Source organism: Falco naumanni, chromosome 11 (genome assembly GCF_017639655.2).
Source record: "Falco naumanni isolate bFalNau1 chromosome 11, bFalNau1.pat, whole genome shotgun sequence".
Taxonomy (NCBI): Eukaryota; Metazoa; Chordata; class Aves; order Falconiformes; family Falconidae; genus Falco; species Falco naumanni.
Window position 1 is genome coordinate 5,422,751 of NC_054064.1, and position 25,946 is coordinate 5,448,696.

General features: G+C 39.1%; 1 protein-coding gene across 7 annotated transcripts in view; it reads left to right on the top strand.

The window, feature by feature from the left end:
- The window catches only part of RABGAP1L (RAB GTPase activating protein 1 like), a 270,618-nt gene that overhangs the window by 130,944 nt on the left and 113,728 nt on the right, over positions 1–25,946 (top strand). Inside the window, exon 1 of one of the 7 annotated variants that reach the window (XM_040610556.1) lies at positions 22,027–22,032. The exons of the other annotated variants lie outside the window; for them this stretch is intronic. Within the exon in view, the coding sequence (XP_040466490.1) occupies positions 22,030–22,032 (3 nt within the window). The 5' untranslated portion in view covers positions 22,027–22,029. Of the gene's footprint in view, positions 1–22,026; positions 22,033–25,946 lie in introns of those variants that run through there. 7 annotated transcript variants of the gene reach the window in all.

A 25,946-nucleotide genomic window follows, 5' to 3' on the forward strand; every position in this document is an offset into this window, starting at 1 on the left:
ACACCTTTTACCTAGGGCCTCTAGAAAGACTTCTTTATCTTCTATCTAATTCAGAACTTAGATTTAGCTAAGGTAAAGAAGCCTTCTTAAGAAATTGATGATAAGTAAAAATTGAACATTTTTAATATTAATAATTATGATCCAATAGAAGTATTTAATAATACATAAAATTTTTTTGGCAAATATTACAGTTTTTAGTGACTCTGCAATGCAAGAGACTGAAAGTGACGATAACTAAGAAACAGGTGCTGTGGCTTTCGTTTTCCCAATGGATGCATAGAAAACGATACTGCATAAGTAATAAAAATGACACCATGTTGATATGTGTTTAAATTATTACAAATTGTATTTCCACTGGATAAAAGCAGATCTTTTAATGACCACTTGCCTCTACTAGTGAAGTGTTTTGTAGTGATAAATCATCCCAGTACATCACTTCTGTTTCCCTTTATATATAGAGTTTGTTTGTGTTTAACTGAGAACTTTAACCTAGGGCTGTGTCTGGAAGTTGCTGGTGTTAGATTGATAGGTGTGTAAATATCCTGTGGTACTTTCTACACAAATATGTTAGGTTTTATTTAGAATAGACCTGTATAAGTAGGGAAGAATAAAATCTGTGTTAACTTAGTATAATTACAGAATCGGTGGAGGAGTTTAAAAATAGCTAGTCTCAGATGGTATTTGATAAAGGTAATTAAAGCATGAAGAACAATGATAAAAACCTTTTGTTCTGCTGCTCTCCTCTAGTGCTTCAGGCTTAATGTTTTACAATCAAAACACTAGTTTCTGGCCTGGAAACCTCACAGTGATGACAACTTCCTGTCTGCTGCAGAATTGGAAAAAATATCGTTAGCCTCCTCTAAATATATACACTAATAAAGAAATCACCATTTCAAAAGCTGTTGGTTTGTGAGCTTGATATGTTTTAGCTATTTGTAGCAGTGTTGCGTTTTTGGAACACATACCGTCCAGAGTGATGTGTTAATAAAAAGTGATCTTTTATTAGCTGCTCAGGTATATATTTTTGATATTAGTGGCAAATAAATATAAAGGGAATGTTATGCTGGTTACTGTAGCTCAGTATATGGATATTCTTGTGCGGAAATGTTGGTAATGAGCTGTTGTCCCAAAGGTGTGCAAGTGGCACTGCAAGGAGGTCCATCGTCCTTGGGGCATTAAGCGGATGGGGAGGGAGGGGATCCTCTCCCTCTGCTCAGCCTTGGCAAGGCACGGTGGCCCGTGCTGGGCTCCCAGGGCAAGAGAGGTGTGGGCATGCTGAAGTGAGCCCGGCACAGGGCCACGGAGATAATTAACTGCTGGCAGCATCCATCGTCCAAGGAGAGACTGACAGCTGGAATTATCAGGCCCGGAGAAAAGAATGAGGCAGATCTTAACCATGTGTACAAATGCCTGGGGAGAGGGGCTGTTAAGGAGGCAGAGGCGGTGTTACCCAGTGACAGGACAAAGGTGCTGGGTGCAAACTGAGATACAGGATTTTCTGTTTAAGGACAAGAAAAATCTTTTTCTCGTGAGTGCTGTGAAACACGGGAACAGGCTGCCCGCAGAGGCTGCTGAATGCCCATCCCTGGAGATGCTAAAGCACTGACTGGATGTGATCCTGAGCCACCTGCTGTAGCTGCCCTTGCTGTGAGCAGGGGCTCTGACGAGACAATCTCGAGGTCCTTCCCAACCTCAACAACTGTTGAGGCTGTATATTTCTGTACTCATAAGATTTATTCTATTTTTTTTTATGCTGTGTTGATTATACCTCAAGTTTCCCGTGGATTAGTATTTTTCTATGCTTAGAAGAAACTCTTCTGTAGGTTTTTTTGGGGTTTTTTTGGTTTTTTTGCTTATTCAGGCAGGCGAATTTATCTTTTCAGGTATGAGATGAAAGTTTTACAAAGGATGTGTTTTATCCAATTTGGCAGTCTGAACATATAATTGAAACAAAATAATTGATAGAGTCACTTACGAGAAACTAAAATTCTGCTAGCTGCCTAGAAAGAGGGAATGGATGTTCCTGTTTTGCTGGCTCCGCTGCTGAGGCGAATTCCCATGTGAAGCAAAAGTGGGTATTTAAAGTGTCAAGAGTGTGCAAGTCAACAGTATGTGGGTTAAAAGTACATTAGAGATTACTTTGTCAGAAAGATTACCTTGTAAAAAGTAAATGTGAATATTTGCTATCTCCTCCTACAGACTTGCTCTGTACTTGCTAGGTACTTCAGTCACAAACTAAGCTCTTTTGTGTGGAGGCAGGCTGCGTGTATGCCCACGCAGTGGAAATACGAAAGCTTTGGAAGATCCTGGCTGCTGTCAGGGGAAAAAAATACTGATCACTAGATGCCATCCTTCTGAGCCAGACAGCTGAGCTGGGACAAATTCTCACCACAGCAGGTGACTTTGAGCTAGAGTTAGGAGCCTGATTTGTGAGTGGGATCTTCATTTACCATGTTTTTTCTTCCTTTCTCCAAGTCTTTTTGGAGAACTCTAATCCTTATAGCAGAGGTCCTAAATAGAAGTAGGGATGGGACAAGCTACATCATGTGTCTGAAGGGTTCATCCGCTTCAGGATGGCACAGCCAGAGATGGGGAGGGGATGTCCAGAGGTCACCTAGTCAAGCTTTTCTCTCAGGACAGGACTGTTGCTGTCACTAAATCAAGGCAGCTATACAGCTTGGTCTGGCAAAGTCTTACAGATCCCCAAGGTGGAGTTCTGAACCTGCTCTTGCTCACCTGTTGTACTGGTGTGCTGCCTTCCCAGTGTCCCGTCAATGCACAGTGTGAGCGTACGTGCATAGGGCACATCTCAGAGAATAACAGCTAGAGGTAAGTAAGCTGTCATTATTCTTACATCTCTCTCATGTCAATGAGAGGCAGTACTGTTGGTGTAACTGTGACCAAGCAGTTGGTAGTGTACAGAGCTCATGTGCTGGCACTGTAGCTTACCTGGCACTTAAGTCCCAGGGGTGGACAGGTCTGAATCTCCAATTCCCAATGCCATTCTGCATCTGTTAGATTTTATAGATAGTGGAAATACGTATTTCCCCCCTTTTTTCCAAAACGCTGGAAGACTGCAGGCTATATCGAGCTTATTATGCATTATAGAGTGATGGAATTAGCATGATTTTTTAGGGAAATAATCAAGAACAATTTTGCTTAACTTGATGGTGAAACTTAAAAAGTAGGTTTGAGCAAAGCTTGGAGACATTTATGTACAGCCTGTAAAATTACTCAACTCTTCAAAGTGCTTCATATAGTAAACAAAACAAGGTTATCACTTTATGTTGTCTTTTCTAAATCAAAAAGCTTTAGTCAGTTATGGTTTATGTCAAACCATTTTTTGTATAAAAGTTATAGAAAAATAGAATTTCCTGTATTAAAGGAAATTCCAGTGTACCAATGAAAACAACCCATGTCCTAATAGCAGAAAAAAAGTTATTGACCTAAATGACTGAGATCTTATACATATAGAACATAGAAAATAATAGGAAAACATAAGCATCTGCCTCCATCTTCCCTGTAACCTTCCTCTTGATAGACTGCAGTTAGCTTGCACTTGAGCCTTCTCCTTCTCAGTTTAACCCAGGCAGCCCTGGGCTGTCCTTTTGTGTCATGGGGTTCAGCCCTCAGGTCATCCTGGCAGACCTCTGCTGCACTCCCTCCCCTTTGTTGATAAGATTGCTTGTACCGACAGCCTTGCCACGGGGCACACAGTATCGCAAGTGCTGGGTACAGAAGAATTACGGCTTCGCTTGATCTGCTCCATAGGATATATACGGGAACGAGCAGGGAGATGAGAGATCTGTTCGGAAGACACCAAGAATATTGGGAAACCAGATATGTGGGATATGACAAATGTACTCAGAACTACACTTGTTTAAAAAAATAAGCAAAATGTGATCTATTGATAACAACTCTACAAGCATCGATTTCAGCAATGTGTTATATATATTTATATTTCTAATTTTATATAACTTCTGAGTAATGGTAACCTGGTCTAGTGGAAGGTGGCCCTGCCCATGGCAGGGGGGTTGGAACTAGGTGATCTTTAAGGTCCCTTCCAACCCAAACCATTCTATGATTCTGTATCAAAACCTTTATATAGACATAGTTGTTATTTTAGAACAGTGAAGCCATAACGCTGCTACATCAGTAGCAGTTCTGCTTCTGACCACAGTGAAAGGAGAATTAAGCCCCAGAGTATTTAACGGGGGGGTGGTGATCAAATACCATGTCTTTTTCCCAAATCAGCAACTTTATTTGGCAGTGCCAGACAGTAATTTTGTAGTCAGCTTCAGTGCAATCTATTTTGTAGTGTCAGGCATTTATCAGCCACGGTGGTCGTTGTTCCACGTGGTGGGCATTGCATGAAAGATGTCAAGCTACAGACATGCCAATGGCGTGATGGTTTGCTTCTGAAAATCTGAGCTGTCTGGATTACTCTGGAAGTGAAAAGATGGTTTCTGTCTTGAAACGGCACTAACAGAGTCTGTTCCTGGTGTCAGTACGCTGGTATGGTGATGGTGGGCAGAGCTGGGGGGCTGGGGAGAAGAGGGCAAACCCTGGGCTCTGAACTCACTCCACATTTTTGGTGCTGACTCATTCAGAAGGTTAGATCTGGCTCCCCAGCTGGATTATTTTTGGCTACTGCAGTTGATATCTGAGGTTTATTTTTATCTATTACTAATTTCTGTGAAACTGAAAGCAAGAATGGTGTCATTGTAAGGAACCGTGTCTGAACGTTACAATAAGAAAAGTGCCTGCAGACTGTACACAGTATTATTAATTATACTTTTTAAGGTTCTCTTAGCATTCATCTGATTTCTTTATGGCAGCGGCTATCAAAACAGCAGTTAATTACAGCGGTACCGTTTTTGTTGCTCACCTCATTATCTCCGTCTTGCACTCGGGTTTTGTGCGGCTGCTGGCTCCCCAGCCGCGGGCCTGGCAGCACGGTGCGAGCCCAGCGCCAGCAGCGCCGGCGGCACAGGAATAGAATGGCAGATGGCAGCAGGCACTATTTATAGCTCCGGCCAAGCTGCCCGAGGTGAGCGCTGCTGAAATAGTCTATCAGGATTGTTTTCAGCCATTAGGGGACTGAGAAGACAATTTGGGGGTGAGGGGATGGTGCAAAAAGTCAGGGTTTGCATTCCTCAGGAGCACCCTGGAAATGCAAAAGTCTTGCTTAATATACATTCGTACATTTTCTAAAGGGTGGCAGTTACTTTTTCCACTTCATACCTGCCTGGTCTCCACCAGTCACCCTGCAAACCTTCCAAATGCAGCCTGCCTTGCAGCTTTGTAGCACTGGTCGTGGCTGAGCTGGAAGAATTTACTGTGCTGTGGAAGTTGTGCTGCCATGGCAACTCAGGCACACAGAATTTTAATTGCAAGGCACAATATATATTTATGAAAATAATTAATAAAAATGCGAACAAGGTTGTTTTTATTACATTACAGTATCTTTTATACTGAGTTTCTTTTGCTTTTTTGCACAAAAGGAATTCAGTGGGGAAGGGTTTTTTAAAATGACTGATTTTACTGTTCTCATCGTGAAGTTTAGTTTGGTGGTTTGGTTTTTTTAATTGAATCAGGTGAAACGTTGTTTCAGTGTTTAACCTAGATAGGTATGGTTGATTTGGGGTTTGATGGCATTTGTGTGAAAAGCTGCAAACCGTATTTTGTACCGAAGCAGTGGAACTGGGTGCAATCAGATGCATGCAACCCTGAAAAGGCAGGCGTTGGGCTGATAGGAGCCTGTGAAAAGGAAGAATGAGGAGAGATTATTTTAAGGTTTGTATTATCCAAAAAACCATAGCTTTCCAGTTTGGATTGCCTTTTTGGTGGTGTGTGAGGATTTGCCAGGTGCTCAGCCCGGTGCCTGTGCCGCTGTGCCGGTGCAGCGTGTGCGGGCGCCTGCCTCACTCCCCCCCGTGCATCCTGCAGCGCAGCCATGATTTCATAGAACACCATAGGGCTGGAGACGCTGTGCTGGCCATAACTCGAAATGGAGGCGTAATGCACTGGGCGTACGCTGTGCTGGAGGTGAATGTTCTTCATCTTACTGACAATTAAAGTCTCTTGTAGGGTTTTGTTATTGATTAAAAAAAAAATATATATTTTTTGGACTGTAAGCCAGGCACGAATTCTGTCTTCCTCTGAGTAGTTAATATTGTTTGTTATGAAGTATTTTATATTTTTATTTTAAAAAGACTTAAAGACAACCCAATAAAAACACAGGGATTTCAGTTCTGAATTGAATGCAGTACTGAGATAGCGATTTAGACATGGTAAGTCTGCTTAGTTACTCCACATGTTTTCCTCGTTTCTCTGTGACCCTCAAGCATGAAGATTTTAAAGCTGTAGCTGCTAGTAAAGTGAAATGTCATCTAACTCATTACCGTGATTTTTGCTGGGTATGGGCAATATATAAATTTAAATGCTACTGAGTGGATTTTTTTATTTAAGTGTGTTGCCTTGTAAAGTTTCTTTTAAAAATAACAAAACTGAACAAGCCTTCTTCCTTTAAAGATTAATAGTATGTGATATCAATTAAACTTTATACTGGGACAGGAAAGCCATCTACAATTCAATTATGTCTATATATTTCATCATTTGCTACTAACTTTCTTAGGTGTTCACAAAATACTACCTCTATTACAATACATTGTGCATTTAATGTGCTGGCTTAATGATTTCAGCTGTGTGATAGCTTTCAAATGGATGAGAAAACAAAAATACATTGTGCTCATTAAATTGTTGTGTATCAAGTTCAACTTCATTAGTTTTGATTGGGACTGAGTTGGTGCCATCTGTGCTGTCAGTATTGTACATCTTTCACAGAAAAGATGAGAGATTTGAAATCCAATTCTCTCATGGTATATTGCCCTCTTAGTTTGTGTGGTTTTGTACAAAATTAACTTGGCTGGATTCCATTTCTTTGTAGCTGAGCTTTTTATTTTTGGCTTCAGTTACCTGGCAGTGGAGTCATTGGGCCAAGTTCTGATCTTATGTGCCTGACTGGCTACCGTGTATTATTATTTTTTAAAGCTTCAAGTGTGTTGCTTTCAATGTGTTTTCAAAATCAAGAAATACCGCAGTATGTTATCACTATGTTTAGAAATACGTAAGAAATACCACTGTCTGAGATAATACTGAAATACACTTAAAACTATTTAAAGGAAGAAAATAGAACCGTGTTGATTGCTAGAGGCACAGACACCTTTGAGAGTAGAGAGCTAACCAGTGAAAAAAAGAAAGAAGAGTTGTTACAGGGAGCTCTGAGCAAAGACAGGAAGCACTTAAAACTCATTACTAACTTCTAATAGATGTAATCAGCTACCAGGAGTCAGACAAACCTGATTCTTTATTGTTTATAGGTGACCATCCCTGCAGTGCTTCATAAGATGGAATTATTTGGAGATATATATATATATTTAAGTGATAGAAGTGAATGTAACAGATACACAGGTAATCTGGGAGATTCTGTGTCAAACCTGCAAACGAATGGGGCCAGGTCCTGCCTGAGCTATCATTTTGGGAAGCAGCTTCTGCGCCAAGTGTTCTTTCCGGTACTTTCAGTTGCAAAGGATCTTTAAACTTTGTCCTACATGAAATATTATGTGGCATGGAGCTGCCGCTTTTTGAAAAGCTGATAGATAGAGTTCCTTGATAGCTTCAGCTGATCTAAATTGGGGTGGCTGCAGTCCTGACCTCTCACCTGCCCCAGCTGACCATTCCTACCCACTCTGCTTTTCCACTGCCACTGGAGCTCATGTGAGCGGCCAGCAAGAGACATCAGGGAGCTGACCTGGATGGAAATTAATGATATATTTTCCTCTGGGGTAGCTGTGTCCTAGATTAGTTCAGCGTATGATCAGATAAATGCTGGTACTGGCTTAAGGGAGTGTGTGGGGATGCATAGCCAAAGGGAGGGGAGCACAAGGCTGTGGCAGCCTTAAGCCACATGCAGCGTGATTACTGTGTGCTGTAGTATCGTGATACAGTATTTTGGAAGTGGATGGCTGATTGAGGCAGAGGTTAGCTTGCCCTTTGACTTGAAGTGATGCTCAGTATGTTTGGTCCCCTTAATTTCAAATAGGATTTTGTTTTCTTTTTAAGGTTAAATTGCCATCACTTCTGAAGCATAAAACACACTTCTAAGAGTTATTGACCCTAGTTTGTAAGAGTGGCCATGCAGGATGGAGATGCACAGTTTTCTGTAATGACAGTTATATCCTTATAAATGACAAATTACTTTTCGTCATTCATGTTACACACACTCCTTGAGGTCTTGGAAAAAATTCAGTAATTTTGCTGTTTTACAAGTAACAACAGAACCCAGGCAGTATTTTTTACTAACTTCGGTCATCCCTTGGTGCTCTCTGTAGTGTTAAAAACTTCTAAAAACGTGAGTTTTAGATAATTCCTGGATTCAAAGAATGCTGTTGCTTCCATTTGGTTTTGGATAGTTGGTATCAATCCCTTACTTGGCTTTCTCCCTGTCTCTTTGAAGTGATGGGTGGTAAATGCTGTGCAGTCTCATGTGTTCACAGTGCTCAAGCTGTAATTGTTGCCTGTCTGTAAGATTCTCTCCTCCTGTCTCTTGGAGCCAGCTGTAAAATAAGTAGTAAGCCTAACGAAGCATGAAGAATTATTGGCCTACAAATTAATGGTTAAATACTTCAGGGTTTGGGTTTGTCTTGATTTTGATGGGTTTTTTTCTTTTTTTGTTGTGGTTATTTTTTTCAAACATCCAGAAATACATGCTTGACTTCTCAAAAAACAACTCTGCAACATCATTGATGTGTTCCTAGGTAATCCACTAGGAAATAAGTGTGACAAATACCTTTGAAAAATGCATTTATTTTGCACCTGCAGTGAGAATAATGCACTTCAGTCTGAATTTAAAGTGTGTATTCACTGTACTTTGAATGTAACATTTTTGTGTCTGTTATCAGTTTTGTATTGTTTCATGAAGATACAGACCTCTACCAACTCTAAACACCATCCTCGTTTACTACTACACCCCATGATTGTCACAGCATCAGTGATGAGTGGGAATATTATTTTAACCCATGCTAGTGTAATTTGTGAAGGTTTTCTTCCTTATTTTTCTTCCTTATTTTTGTCCAGAGGTTTCCCAGTACTTTTTATTTCTCTCTTGCAAGGTTCCTCCTCTCAGTCTGTCAATTATTGATGAGGTCTGCTCTTGGGGCATTTGTTCATAATGAATAATTTCAAAGACAAATAAAAGACCTCTCTGCAAATTTAATGTATTGCCCTTTTGTAGTGTGTTATATTGCTTTCTTGGAATGGTGCACTGGGAAAAACAATGCAAAGCGAAAGCTATTTTGTTTGAAGTTTTATGCATTATGTATATTTCTTCTATGAAGCTACAGTATGTGACATATCTAGGATGACTGAGAATGATAGGCGATTATGTGATTTGCAAATGGAATGACAAATACTTCTTTTAAGTTCGTACTTTAATATATTAGTATTTTGGTTTATATGTTAAAGAACATTTAAGCAGGAGAGGGTAAATCAGGAAGAATTAAAAGAAATTCTATGCTTAGAAGTAAAAAAGCCTGGTTTACAAATAGTTTGGAAAGGAAATACTTTATTTTTGTAATGTGCCTTTTTTACTTTTTCAATTATGATCGACTTATTTTCACCACAAAGGGTAACATTTTTTCACGAATGTGTTTACCATATAAAATATGGATTGATTTAATCATGTGATGGGCCTGAGAATTAAGGACAATCGTCGGACTGCAGTCTTTTTTCTTATAAACCAGCGTGTTGATTCGTGGCTGTATCATGATGGGTTGGCTTTTTCTTCTTTGTAGCCCAACTGACAACGGGCTTCATGGAGGAAGGGATAATCGTTAGGTCTGCTGGGAAATACGCCGAGTTAACATGTCTCCTGGACATCATGAACCTGGAATTTTTGTGTGTCTTATCAGAGGAAAGGTGCCCTTTTCTGGGTTTAAGGCATCGTTGAGTCTGAAGTCAGGAGTACTAGATGTGTGGTGTGCCCTTTCTTCTCTTTCTCCTGGACGCTTTGATTTGTGATGAGCTCTTTAAACAGTAGAGTATAAGTAACATAAGGTAACTTAAAAATTACCATCGTGATGTATTAGATTTGATAGATCCCTGGAGTTTTAAACCTGTAACCTTCCCTTCCCCACACTTTCTTAATTTTTGTATTACTTAAGTTTCCCTTTTTTGATCTGTAACTGGTACTGCTGCTCAGATTGGGGAGAACTTTCAGGTCCTTTTTCGACTGCTTGCTTTGAAACAGCAAATTTAGCTGCGGTAAAATTGTAGAGATAATTTTTAAATGTGTTTTTAGGATGAACTTCTATATTTTGGTTTTTTTCCTATGACACAACGTAAGGCTGAAGTGAAAATAGTTGGCTCTGAACTTTAGTGTTGTTAACCACTGATTGAGCCACTGTCACACTGCATGTTTTAAGGCAACAGTGTACAGAGAGATTTAATGGGGTTAAAAAAAATCAGATAAAAACACTTATCATAAAGATACAATTATCTGTTAAATAAATAGCTCCCTACCTTACTCTCAGATTATAATTATATCTTTTTATTTAAATTTTCATTATTAGTAAGATACCGTAGTTTCTGATAGCTTTGCAAGAAATTATGCATCAAGTTGAGTAGTTTTTCAGTCTTTGGAGATAAAATAATTTCCAATTAAGAGAAAACTTGGGAAGATGGTAGCTGTCACATAGAAAAGTACTAAGCAGAATGGAAGAGTGAGAGACTCCGGGTGTTTCCTGAACACACATTTTTTGTTTTGCCTAAAAATAGCAATCTGTGTTTACACTTACTGATTCTTTGCAGAAAAAGCTGCAGGTACTTAATGGAACACTTTGTACCATATTTTGTTCAGATTCAGATCTGGTTTTATATATTTTTGGTGTTTTCTATCTTTTATATTCTATCTTGACAGGCATTTATATAGCAGAACATTAATCTTTTCTCTCTGCTTAATCTCTCCGTGAGAGGCTGTAACCCACTTTTCTGTAACAGCAAATTTAGTTTTCTGTCTTGATCTTGAGAAGGTGAAAATGCTGGTAAGACTCAATATTGCTAATGCCCTGATCAACGTTTGTTCTGCCTGTTAAGATAATTAGTCAGGTTTTTGTTAGAATAAAGTCATTTAGATGGATTGCTAGATCAGGTACATCTGCCTTTTGGAGCTGTAAAGCAGTTGGGGGAGTTTTACCATGCCAAAATCCACATTGAGAATGTTCACCATCATGCTGCCCTATGCTAGTTAGCATATCCTGAAAGAAATGTGCTAATTTTATTTTTTGTTTTCTGAACAAGGGTCTGTTTGTGTTCCACTCAGCTGATCCTTCAACTGGTAGAAATGTCCCTCTGACTATACGCTGAGATTGTATGGGCTATGTGCCCTCAAATAGTGTTCTGTGATTTGGAAGCCTCTGTGCTATACTAAAGGTATTAGGAATTGTAAAATCAGAGGGGTGAATGGACATGCAAGGGTCTATAACATTTGAAGTTATAGAATAAAACGGAGTAGTTCTTTTGGAAGGGACCTACAATGATCATCTAATCCAACTGCCTGAATATTTCAGGGCTGACAAAAAGTTAAAGCGCATTATTAAGGGCATTGTTCAAATGCCCTTTTTCACTATCGAAAGCATTAAGTACCTGTGTAGGGCAGCAAAATGAGATTCCATTTACAATGGGTTGTGCAGCTTTATCATCCTTCTGCCCCAAAGATCAGATTTTTTTGCAATGATGTAGCGTGATAGCTGTGTTAAAGTTCTTATGATCACTTATTACAGTTGTTCGGGTTTTTCCTAAATTTTTTCCACTGTTCCTTACACACAAAACTGAAGTTTCAGCAACTGCTAGCAGCACATCCAGTCTTCAGTAAGCCAATATTAAACAGGAGAGCCCTTGACTGAGCAGAGATTTCTTCCTCAACTGAACTGCTCTGTAGGTTTTGCCTGACCTGACGTAAAGGCACTAACCTCTCTGCCATAATCTGTCAGAAGAGTCCTTATTTTGAAAATTTGGTACATAGGCTCGGTTGCGTCTAAATTAAGATGCACGACATATTTTAAGGAAAGAGTATCAGCTGTCCTGCTGGTTGGTGCTTCTTTTTTTTGACATTAATTTGTTTACTTGCATTGTCAGCAATAAGAATAACTTCTGTAAAGTAGTTTTGTCCGTATGGTTCAGTCCTTTGACCTGGGAAAAGAATGTATTTGAGAAGCTTGTGGTGTTCTTCGGGACTTATTTAATCCTCTGACCACGCTGTATGATCCTTGGAAGTGATGATATACACATTCCTACAAAGCTATAGGGCATCTAGTTTTAAAACAGTACTAAATACCAGTTTTTTAAAAAAGAACATAATAAATTGCTTTTTACTTTCTAGATTGAACCTTCCATGTTGAACATTCTAAAGCTTGTATGGATCTCATTTTTATGAGAGCCAAGTGATTCAAAGTGGTATAGGCTATTGGTCTATAAACCCATAGATACTTAAAGGCTACTACATATTGCAGAGGGAACACCTTAAATGGTATGTGATTCATAAATGTTACCTACAGGGAAATATGGATTTTATGTATAAATTGATGTATAAATGAATGTGTGATAATTACAGAAATGTAGATTCAGAACTAGTAAGAAGCTGTCTTTATTTGCAATATTTATACACTTTTAAGTAGATATTTCGATTAATATTTCCTTCCATTTGCAAGCTAATGATTGTACATGATGGTAAAAGTTGTAAAGAGGCTATTACACCCCTGTAAGTTAAGCATAAGTGAGCTAAGGTCAAATAGATAAGGAATTGCACATTGTAACCAAATGAGATCTGAAAGTGTCTATTAAGAAACACAATGGTGAAGTGTAATGCAAGGTACAGGAATCCTTGTCGAAAAGAGTAATGAAAAGAAGACTGAGCCTTTGTTACCCGTATTCTTTTCAGTAATAACTGGAAGTATCCAGATCAGAGAGTATTGCAGTGCACGCAATATTTTCTTAAATCTTGTTTTCTAGCTGCAATAATCAAGTACAAGAAGTGAGCAGTAGTATCCAAAGCCAGTACCCGCTCCAAGTCCAAAGCGGATAAGCAACTTTAAGAAGTTTAAATTTTAATCTGCATCAGCTGTATACTGTAGGAGTTCAAGAATTGAAACAGTAGGATTGTTTTATTAGTCTACTATGCTTATAATACTCAAAAAGGAAAAAACCCTTTTCATCTATCTTAACAGCTAGAACTAGATTTTATAAAATTCCGTAGCATGCATAGTATAAAACTAATCTGGATTTTCTTTCAAACTGATATTAATCAGTTTAATTGACTATAAAGTATTTGATTTATAGCTTCCTTTTATGAATCAATGAGAACTAAATTCAATCTATCTGGTACTTCTCTTGTCGCCCATCCTTTATCTTGTTTTATTTCTTATTGGTCCTCTCCATTTCACCACCTCTTCTTGTCTTCATTTCTGTGCCTTCTGTTTGTTTCCCTCTCTCCTGCTTTACATTTTCCTCTGTCCCATATTTCAGTCCCTACTGGCTGCTTATTGTCCATTGACTCTTCAGCCCGGTCTGATCGTCTGATAGAACTTTCTTTCCCATTTTGTTGTTCACCAGCCTGTTGTAATCACATTTTTAAAGTACTCGGGGTCATTTAATCAGAAGTTGAAGCCTCTTCTTCACCTCAGGCAAGTATACGTATAATGAAGTAACAAAATTTCATGTGAAGTGTTTTGTCTGGAAAGCCAAAAGGAAAACAAGGAGGAGGAAAAGCTCAATCAAGGTTACCCGTTCGCTGTAACCTTGTCTCTGTGTGTTACCCTTCATTACACAGCAAAACCATGGTTGCAGTTGCACAGCTCTGGGGGATGCCTTTGCAACAGCAGCTTAACTTGATCTGTCTTGATTTATGAGTTGTTTTGCTGGCAGTGTTGAGAGGGCCTCTGAAGTCCTGAGTACCTTCCTTCCCAGCCAGACCTGCTAGGCCATGGGAGGGACCTTTTGTGGCTTTCCAGTTTTCCGTCATACCCGATTACAGGATGCCTGTTTTGTTACTACTTCAGCCCCTATCTTTTTAGATATTCTTGGAGGTGAAAAAGATACAGTGACAGGGAAGTTACCGAGTCAGTTTAATTTTCTGGGTTTTCTGTAGGTGGCTTTTGGGTTTTTGCAGACTTTGCAGTAGTACTTGGTGTGTGAGAATTAACTGTGTATACAACCTTACTTTAAAAACGAGGAAGTGATTTTCTTTGTGTTAAATACAATGGTCTAGTAAGACAGCAAACAAACCTTCCAGATGATAAAATTGTGTTTAATTGGTGGTGACCCTCGAAAAGTATCGTAAGAAAGTACAGTTGACTTCAGTCCAGCTGTGGGTTTTTTTTCTTGGGGGTGGTGTTTAAACCTCACCGGTTTAGCTTTACTTAAATGTTACATGGGTGCTAGCTTTTAATAGAGACCTTAACTGAGTAACATAGCTGAACCATGTTATGACTGCAAATGCGTGGAAGGTGCTTCTGTAGCATTAAAATGAAGTGCTGTCTCATGGTATTTTTTTCCAGTGATATCCTTTATATGAATGGATTATCATCTCTTTGTGGTTTGTTTTCATTTTATCATTATAAATTTGTTTTATTCTTCCATGCCTGAGGGCTTATACTGAACTTAGTTAATTGCATCTTATGATGATGAAAGTAGCTGTTTTCCTGTGTCTCATGGATATTCCTTGCTTCTTAGGGGATGGGAAATAACTGATTTTCCTGTTTGTATTGCTCAGTGGCGTAAATGTCAGAGGTGCCAAGAAGGGCAGTGTTGGTTCATGTGGAATTAGCATATTTAAACAGATTCACTCTTGTTTTGTCATGGAGAGTGTATGCATAGACATTACAGAAATTTTGTTTGTGTGTAACCTCTGGAAATGAAGGGATTCAGTAAGAGATAGTTGTGAAGTAACAGCGTTACCTGTAAACACAGATAACCTCCCCGTTACAGTCAGAATAATTGGAATAACTAAACTTCATCATTAAATAAGAGGTGGACATAGACTCCTTTGTTTTTTACAAGGAGAGACAACAGAAGAATATCCCTGAAATCTGCTTATTCCTATGCAATGCTTATATAAAGAGCTTGAGAAATCGTCAGATACATTAAAAAGCACTATACAGAAAACTGATAACATTTGAAACTAAGTTAGGATTATCTTTGTGTGCTGTGCTGTCTGCACTGTCTGGTCTTTATTGTTATGACCCATATGTGGCCAAATAAATACTTTCTAATGCCAGTACTGTATTGATCTAAATCTTAGGAGGCATTGAATCTAAAGTGAATTTCAGTTTTCAAACAATAGGAATAAACTAGATCAATATACAAGGGCAAAAATGGAGCTTCTTTTGATGATTCACACACATCCCCACAGGTCCCAATTACACACCAAGCGCTGTGGCATGGCTCGCCCTTTGCCATATGCAGTGGTTACACTGCTGTGTCTCAGCTGTGAGGAGTGGGACGGCAGGGGTTTTGGGGCTTATGCTGAATTCAGAAATCTCCGTAGCCTGAAAATGCTGGGTTTGCTTGAGAATTAGAGATGCAGTTAGAACAAGCCAGTTGGCATGCTGGTTTCTAGCACCCTGGAAGCTGACATGCTGGAATGCAGCTTTGCAGAAAAGGACCTGGGGGTCTGGATGACACAAAGTTGAACATGAGGCAGCCTTGGGCCCTTGTCACGTAGGGGGCCAATGGCATCATCCTCCTGCATTGGGAGGAGGGTTGCCAGCAGGTTGAGGAAGGGGATCCTCCTCCTCTACTCAGCACTGGTGAGGCCATACCTGGAGTGCTGGGTCTAGTTCTGGGCTGCCCAGTGTGAGAGAGACACAGACATACTGGAAAGGGCCAGTGAGAAGTTGAAGGAACTGGAGCATCTCTCCTTTGGGAAAAGGCAGAGAGAGCTGGGACTGTTCCGCCTGGAGTGGAGAAGGCTCAGGGGGATCTTGTCAGTGTATATGAATACCTGAAGGGAGTCTGTAAAGGAGACCGAGCCAGGCTCTTCTCAGTGGTGCCCAGTGAGAGAGGAGAGGCAATGGGCATGCAGAAACCTCCCCCTGAACATAAGGAGAAACCTTTTGACTGTGGAGGGTGAGCAGGCACTGGCACAGATTGCCCATGGGGTTGTGGAATCTTCACTATTAGAGACGTTCAAAAGCTGTCTGGGCATGGTCCTGGGCAATAGCTCTAGGTAGCTGTGCTTGAGCAGGCACGTTGGACCAGATGACTTCCAGAGGTCCCTTCCCACCTCAAACATTTGTGATTCTCTTCCTTCCAGTATTTTTCTTCATTAGTTCATCTAAAATTGTATCCAAGACTTCTAGCAATAAGCTCAGATATCGACAAGTCAGTATGAGCCTAGGCAGCATCTGCTTAAACCTACTTTCAGCTACATGTAGTGCTGTCAGGAGGTGGAAGTCCCTGTGTGCTGCATTCCCTCTCCTTGTAACTGGGAGAAGATTTGAAGAAAGGGTTAAGGGAGCTCTGTAGTCTCCCCATATCAGCATCTCTAAATCGCTCATGTCTACGATTCATCTTGCAGCAAATTCCAGAGCTGCGTTTGCAGTACGTGCCACCTGTAGTGGCAGCGGTGGTTGCTCAGCAGAGACCTGGATAACTGCCATTTCAGCAGCTGTCTTCAATGTCTTATACGCTCTCAAGGATCCAATGAAGAGATGTACATGAAGTATTGTCCAAATTGTAGATTAATAGAACTTTTTTTCATAAATTTATTTTAAAAGCAGCAACAAAATAGAAAAAACCCTTATAGTCAATGATATACTAGGCTTACATAACTTTTCTTTTTAGTATGATGTTGTGGCATCCCCATAATTATTTCTGTGTTAAGTATAAAAGTGTTTGACACACATTAATTGCTTATTTATGGATATTATCACTCTAGATTTACCAATGAAGGACTTGATGCTCAGAAATAATATACAGTGTTCAGTATCTCCACAGCTGAATCAGGCTTTAACTGAGGCAGGCATGAAAACCATGTGCTTGTATTTCTGTCCTTTTCGCTAACCGTCTGCCTGTTCCCTAGCCTTCATCTTCTGCAATGCACTGTTTCCTCAGGCTGCATAAAGACTTTAAGATCTTGTCGAAGAGTGGTTTTGATCTTCTATTCTCCCAAAGAGCCAGAGTCTTTGGTCTCATAGTCTGATGTCAATGCTGAGTGATACAAAGGGCTGTCAAGTCAACAAACCCACCAGATTTTGGATTTCTTATATAAAGAATAGAGAAGATCGTAATGGGCTTGTTGATCTTAATAGTTCTGGGAGATGAGGGGTTCAAAAAACTACATACTTCCAAATAACAGGATGCTTTCACATTAAAGAAAGTGTGAAGATGGTGTTGTAAGAGCAAGTATTAAAATGAAAGCATCCAGATGTCAAATGAGAGGTAACTGGGAGGTAACTCGGTTGTAAAAAAAATAATGTTTTTACTTATTGTAAAGATTACAGCTCACCGTAGGTCTTGCTGAAATGCTTCTGCCTGGATTATTGAAAGAACTCCATTGTTAAAGAAAATGAGGGGCAGACATTTCCTTTTTGAAGAAATAAGCGTCACACTTCAACAGCTGCAAGCTTAATAAGCTTTTCAAAATCAATGTATTGGCAAATCTTTATCTGCATAGTGCTGCAAGGCTTTTCCTCCTTGTTGAAAATCAGCATCACTGAACCAGATAAACTTCCTTGATATTACAGCATTTTCTCTTTTTTATTAATATTTTGCCAGCAGCAAGCAATACAGATGGTGAATGTTAGGGTGTTCTAGGAGGCCCTGCATAGCTATGAATTTTGTTAGAATACTTTCTTAGACTGGGAGTCACTTGGCTTGTGAAGGAAAAGTCAAGCAACTCTGGAAGGCAGACCTTTCTTTAAAATCATAAATGGACCAGTTATATGGATCATGCCATCTTTTGATCGCCAAAAGAAAGTTTAATTTCAGAATTCTTAAAAACATGTTGAAAGAAACACTGACTAGACAGGTATCTACTTGGTCAGTGATGCTGCAGGAAACTAATCTTTTTAAGGCATCAGCTTTTAGAAAACTTTGCTTTTAAAATATTTTTTTTCTTAAACAGTAACTATTTTTCTTTTTTGTGCTTCTTGTAGCTAAAATTTGAAGGCACTTGTTTAAAATTGAAGTAAGTTTTGTAGCAACATCAATTAAAGTACATAAATAGGAGTCAGGAATTCAAATATGTCACCTTTTCCATTCGCTGTAAACAGTTTCACAGTTTTCCACAGCCGTCTGATCCTGCTGCAGTTTTTCTAACAAAAAGTATTGTTTGTTAGAAGCAGGCCTTACCTTTCCAGTTGCTTCTGGAAATTACCCAATGACTTGATGGTAGAATCAGAAATATTTGAATTTCAAATTACAGATTAATCACAATAACATTTTTCCAACCTTTGCAAACGCAGTTGTGCCTCTCACAGAAGAGAGGTAATCAGAAACCTAAACTAAAAATTGGCAAACCAGAAAATTGGGCAAAATTAACTTGCTACAGGGATAAATCTGTGGGTTACCTTTTTACTTGTCCCTTTAGGAGATAGCGCCTATACACATTTCAGAGAAAAAAGGTGAAATGTTGATGAGTAAACTGGATAACATGCCTTTTAGTTGGTCTAATGTATCTTCATGTCCTTCGGAGAGGCCAACCTTCCTAAGTCATAGCTATTAAAAACAAGAGCAAACCTAAGACAAAACCCAGAGCTTAAAAAATTCTTTTAAGAAAAGAATGCTGGATATCATATCTGCTAAAGATTGGGTGACCCAAATAAAGCCCCAAACATAATAAAATGGAAACTGATATACTGTGATATCTTCAAAACAGATGTGCATGGCCCTTCATGCCAACTATACATCATATGAAAAAAAAACAAACAAAAAAAAACCCCACCAAAACCCCAAGCCCCATCAGCTAGTGTACAGAGCACTTTATCTCTTGTGGGAGATCAGGGAGCCTTCAAGATTAGCGTTTAAGAGTAACTTTGAATTCACAGCATAGCATGCCGATGGCAAAAAATTGAGCCTGCTGCATTCCAAAGTTGATCTCTTGCCCAGCAGCACAAACAGCGTTTTTCTTTTGACAACATCTTTCAGAAAGGACGTGGCAGAGTAAGAAGAATAAATTATATATCAGTAGCATACAAGAGAGGGAGGGTGTACAGAATAGGAGAGGGAGAAGGAAAACAAAACACAAAGATCATAAAGGTCATGGATATTTTTTGTTTTTCAGAACAAGAGAGTGTATGCAGAATTGATCGGTTTGTGTCTGATCTAGTTTTGCTGTGATTTTTTTACAGAAAAATGTCATCTTGTCTGTTGCTGATTGATGGCTCAACCCTGTTAAGATCTGAGCTGTTTCTGCCTTACCTCTGTGACTGCTACAATATCACTCTCTTTTATAGCCACATACAGAATAGTATTTACATAGGTATCTTTATTATTCTAGTCCTGCCTTTTTCTTCTGTGCAGTCTTTAAGAATATCTTGGAGTTGTCATTTTCTATGGTCCAAATCTACCTTGTCCAGCAGCTTGTAGCTGGAAACTATCAGCACCAGCTTCTGGGAGGGTTAAAAACCTCATGCTGGGCAGCTGGGCAGAGTGTCCTTGTCACAGCTGCTCCTCCACTCAAGTAGTTTTAAGATTGACTTAAGTGTTGAAAGAAATAAAACTACAGCCTTTCGAAATGAGCATCATTGCCCATTTCCTTGGCACTCAAATGGATGATCTTATAAATAATGGATCAGGTCACAACAAGGTCTTGGCTGGTCCACTCCCAGGGATATTGTATCTAAAAGGATTAGGGTCCCAGCCCGCAAGCTTTGTAAAAAATTAGAGAATTTGGTATTTAGAAGCGATAGGCAATTTTGTGTTCTTAGTCTAAAAAGGGACGTGTTGTAGATGCTTTTCTTGGGATCCTGCCTTGGGAATTCTCAAAATTTGAGGCGTGGAGCAGCTGCCACTACCTTGTCAAACACAGCTTGAGAAGAATGGGAGATAATTTGATAAAAGATGATGTCTGCTTCCTTGGGCAGAGCTATATTAGTAATCCAATACATTATGCTGATGAGAGAGGAAAGCCTTTGACACTAAATTTAGATCCAGGCGTGACCTGCTGGAAGCCCAGGACTGCTTAGATTTGAACTGTTGATTTGGCCCCATGTCCAGTAGGACTCTTCTTTCTTTCTGCTTGTAGAAAGCGGTTTTGCCCAAGCAGCAATAAATACAGCTGATAGTGAGCCAGAATTTGCAAAGTTCAGCTGGCCAGTGTATTTACTGAACTAACCTAAATATTATGTTCACTTTTAATATCTTGATATGTACCTGTTAAAAAAAAATTCTCTAAAGAATAATCCCCTGCTTTTTTCTGTTTCTATTTCTCTGTTAATTAGTACTGTTTGAGTATTATATGTTCTCAGCTGAATAAAACCTGATGATGACTGAAATAAAATCGATTTATAGAAAATAACTGAACTATAAGGTATGCATTACAGAAATGCTACAGAAGAACTGAGCATAAGCCATATGTCTTGTATTCAATGTTTTTAAAAGGAAGAGCTATCGATTTTTTTTTTCTTCCAAATACTGATTGGTAGGGAACCTGGGATTTTCTTGGATTGCACATTCTACTTGGAGGGTTAAAAGGTGTATGGAAAATGATGAGGGGAAAGGGGTTGGTGGTGTGTATATATATGCTGGCACAACGTAATGTCAGGTTTCAGTGAAAGCATGAGTTTGTGGGGACATCATTAATAACGGGGGGCAAAGCTACATGCCAGTTACGCAGATCATTTCAAACCTCTACTGATTGACTCATCTATTTTGTGTGGTTTGTATTTGCTGCCTGTTTGTGATTATGTTTTAGAGAATTTAAAGTTGTTAGTCATATTCCCCTGTGGACATGTGTGGAAACTGTAGAGGACCACAAAGAACCGTAAGGAACAAAACGAACAATATGCAAAAAATCTGTTCCTTCAGCAGAACGCTTAGGGTACTGAAAGTGTCATAATGTCTAATAATGTGCACTTGGCAAGTCAATATTTAAATTTACAGCTTTTCAGGATTAAGAGGCATAGATTTATTGAGGGCACCTCTAACTCCTGCTATCAGCAGCAGATGGTGTGTTTCCACATCATCCGACTCAAGATGTGGCGAAACAAGAGTGATGAACACCTGTGGCAGCCTGGGAGGTTTTGCTTTCCATACAATGTGTAGAAAAGTTTCAGAAATGTCTAATCCTGAAGGAGCATGACACACCAAGATTTCTAGGGCATGGCAATTTTAGAAGTTGAAACCCCATTTTGAAATTATTTTATTCTTTTTTTTTTCTTTTTTTCTTCTGTTTTTTTGGTGGTTTTTTTTCTTCCTTTTTTTCCCTTTTTTTACTTTCCTTGTAATCTGGATTCTGGCTATTTTTAGCTAGTGAAGAGATGAAGCACAGGCGGGACAATGAGATGCAAAATCAGCTCTTTGAACCTCACCAGAGTTACAGACCTTTTAAATGGGCCCAGTCAGGTGAACTTGTACTGAGCCTTCAGCATATACAAATCATATTGTTTTCATATGTAAACATATTTGATAAAACCAAACTTTGAAGGAGTTTAAGATTAGAGATAAGCCTTTGAAAGTTGAGTACAATATGAATATTGCCTACCAGAATGTGTAATGACATATTCATTATCACGCCTAGTTCCATGGTTTTGGTTGTCTTCTTCCCAGGACCTCTGCCCTGTGTACAGAAGGAATAGTGCTAATCTAATGAGCAGCTTTTTTTTTTTTCCTTTCTTTTCTCTCTCCCTCCTTACTATTTTTCATTGTGTATTTTCATCATGTAACCCTGTGCCTTACTATATGCTATTCAGATCAGGATTTGAGGTTGAAGTTGTTATTTTCCAATTTGGCATTTCTGCAGGACTCATCACTATGGTATTTCAGTGCTTCAGATGTTAATTGATTTTCATCACACCCTACTGAGATGGGGAATTATTATTAACCAGGGAAATGGAGCACAAGGAGATTGAGGTCAGAAGTACTACTCAGTTTGAATGCCAGGTTTGACACACCTGTGACCTGGTTTATTGTTTTGGTTTTTTTTTAGTATTCACATGAAACTCTGAATACCTTTAATTGCAACTGTAAATAATGTTGCGTTTCTCCATATTGAGCCAACGGCTGTAGTACAGGCAGCTGTATAGTAAAGAAAACGCAGGTGACCACTTGTGGAATTCTTTGCGTAATTGGTGTGCCTCCTTTCACATAAGTAATTTTGGGCAGAAGTGGGGAAAGGATCCAAGTCAACACAACATTGAGATGTTATGCCCCAAAAGATTTTTCTTAATACATTTTTCTGGCTTGTACCATACCTGTCTTCCAGTTCTTGCAACAAAGGAAGCAAGGCTGTACCTACAGGAGTCTCTTCTACTCCCTAACCGTAACTCATCACTAGAATGTGTACGCCTATGACGACAAATGAGTAGAGGTCCTTTTTGGAGAGAGTGTGAAATGTCATTATTAAAAAATAATCCCTGATGTACGTGCATTAGGATTGCCAATTTTGAGTGCCTATGTACCCTTAATTTTCTTTTAACATTTATTTAATATAAATGGTTTTCTGTTCCCTTCTGTATTTCTATGTCAGTCTGCCTTCTGGCATCAAGTGTCCACATTCAGAAGCATCTTAATAGTTTAAAATGACAGCGCTGTCAGGGAGTCAGTATTCCAATGCACTTGCTTCACAGTTGCAGAAGTTGAGCTGTTTTAAAAGTGAGACGACTCAAAGTAGAGAGCTTGTTCAGTAGAATGTCAGCTGTCATATAGTTGACATATGAAGATAATTCTTTTCCTCAGTAGAATATTGTTTCTCTGAGTTGGCAGCACAGAAATGATTATGAGATGTGAGAAAGATTATTAGAATTCTGAATGCTTTGATAGCCATCTCACCTTAGCTTTTTTTCATAATAAATTAACTAATCATGACTTTCAGAAGAATAAAAATAATCTGAAAACCTTTATTAGGATAACTGTAAGCTCATCTGCTGTGGTACTCCTTGAGAGAAGCGCTATCAGCAAACTCTACCTGGAAAAAGGTAGAAATGTAACCAAAATATTTTTAACGTATTTTAAGAAGTAGTTCTACACTTATCTTCACTCTAGAGTAATTTCTTGTTTCTGTTAAGATTCTAGGTTTATCTTATTTCAGATGGATGTTGTCTTTTGAGAAGGTGTTAATTCTCCTGTTTTTCAGCTGAGATTTTATTTTTGGGTCTGTTTTATTGTTTTCCTTCAGTTTTTTAGAACCATTTATTATTAATAATGCTGAGTGAAAACTCTGCTTCTGTCTCCTCCTAACTCGGTAAAAATGAATTTGCATTTGGGCCTTTACACAAATACTTTTTGGTCCTATCTGGGACATCTACCCTGTCAACTTCCAGTTGTGCTCGGGTATACATTTGCCTCCCAGCTCAAGGAAAGAGAGAAATCCAGGGAAGTCAAACACGTTCTGCTGGCTTGACAGATAAGCGATATATGTGCTGGACGTGGTGGCCTTCCTGTAACTTTCCTTAAGACACCTGGATCTTTTCAAACTTGTGCTGAAGAATTAATATAACAGGTTTTTATAACGGACTCGAACTGTGCTGTATTGGCGGATCTTCAATGTTGTTTAAGGTGTTTCCTTACAATGTAGCTCAATAGTCAGATAAATCTGCGAGGATGACTGCAGTTATTTGGCCTCTCTTGTGTTTGAAAGCCATGTGAATGAAGATACTCATTAAAGAAGTCAATTAGAGAACTGCTTGTTACTAAATTTTTATTATTATTATTATATATTTTGTTGAGTGTGATTTAGGCTGTATGGTTAGTTTTAGTTACTGATAGTCGCACGATGCTTAGATGTCCTGAAAATTGTGATGATAACCCAGTGAAAGCACAAAAGTGTGTTTAATTTCTTCAGCAATATCCATTAGCATAATAAAAACATCACCTCTCTTTGTAAGCTTTCCTTTTCATAGCACATAACAACACGCCTGGTATTTTACAAAATACAGCTTGTGTCATTACTACTTGTGTCTAGTACTAAGGATGTTATTGTCAAACAAAGGGGAAGCAACAGCTGAGATCACTGAAAATTAGGACAGTGTAAATGGATAAATTAATGATAGCAAAGATTCAGAGAAGCAGTGAACTTTAGAGAGAGATTCGAGAGAGGAAAGAGGAAGACTTCTATGTGCAAGGACTGGAAGACTGTGCCCACTGCAGAGAGGGATGAGGAGGAAAGATAAAGCCATAGTTTAATGTGGAGGGTGGAAAAAATGACAGGGTATGAGAAAACAGATGAGAATAGAAGATAACTAGATTAAATAAATAAATAATAAAAAAAAAACCCACGACTTCTTTTTTTTTCTTGTCTGTGATACTCAGTTGAGTGCTCTTAGCAAACCTGTTAAAGTGATGTTTATGCTTGTGATGTTTATGCTTGTTGCGACTATAGCTGTTTTCTTAGATGCCGTTCAAGTGAGTAGAGAAACACGAAGATGGGGTTTCCCCTCTGGGGTCCTGACGCAGCCCGGGGTGATGATGCCTTTGTGTGCGCTGGTTATGGGTAGTCCCAAAGGAGGCTGTGCTGGGGAATTGCTGTGGACTGCTGGGCAAGCCCCCCGGGCAGCTGCCTTACTGTATGGCATAGGCTCACAGGAAGGGCTTTACGGGATTGGGAAACTGCCCAAATTCAGGAGATCACCCAGTTGCTGACTCCTGTAGGTGTGAAGAAGCTTTTTTATGGGGAGGCCTGGATTATAAACTGCAGTTTGAGGGTTTAGGAGCTTTTCTATAGCAGATACTTTGTTTTCAAAGTAGAAGTATTTATAAAGGATTTATCTTCTGAGTCACAGATGAGGGTTCTGTTGTTTTTTTCCTTTAGGATTAAAAGGTAGTAGAGAAAAGCACCATTTGATATTTACCAACCTAAAGGTACTATCTCATAGTGAAAGTAACTGAACCTGAAGATAACTGATTAACTGGCGTAGTTTCAGCTCTGACATTTTGATACCAGTTCCTCATACACACAGTGGTATTCCTCAGGTCTGATTGCAGTGATTTCCATCATTTTATAGAAATGCAGTATTGTAAGCAATTGCTTCTTTTATCTGCAGAGCTAGGTATGTCTAGGGAACAACTCTGTTGCCTAAACGTGGGCATTTGGTGTCATTTTAGCTGTCTCTGTATATGCAGTTCACCCACGTGAAGCTTGCAGAGATGATGCAGCACTTACAACAGACTTGTATCCTTCTGCAGTAGCAGCTCCTTACCAGGCGTTATCTTTGGGCTTCTAAAATGGCATCTGACACCGGTGTTAAGGCACCTGACCTTATCCTTAGGTGCTAGTCAATGTAAAAGTGTAACTGAAAAAGAGATGGTAGCAGGGAAGGATATGGGATTGATGGGAAAGTGCAACAGTTCTGATACTTCATCTGATTTTGTTCTTTTAAAGACCATTTAACGGTAAACTTTTGAATGTTTCAAAGTAGTAGTTCCTATTTGTAATTGACACCGCTTTTATGGTAAATGGATGTACATTTAAAATTATTACCACTGAGCTTGCAAGAGTGAGACAGTCTAATTTTCTTTTTTTACTCCCAGAGAAATACATAAACATATGTTCTCTAGTAAAAATGCACCTACAATTAAATAACTAGTCATTTCCCATGAGTTTTAAAAATGAACTGTAAGCCTGAAGGACAGAAAACATGCCACGTTGCTCTTGTTAAACTGTCAAATTATTACTGCATATGAGACTAGAGGATTTTCAGTTTCTTCTCAAAGCATTTTTGGAGGATGAGTCA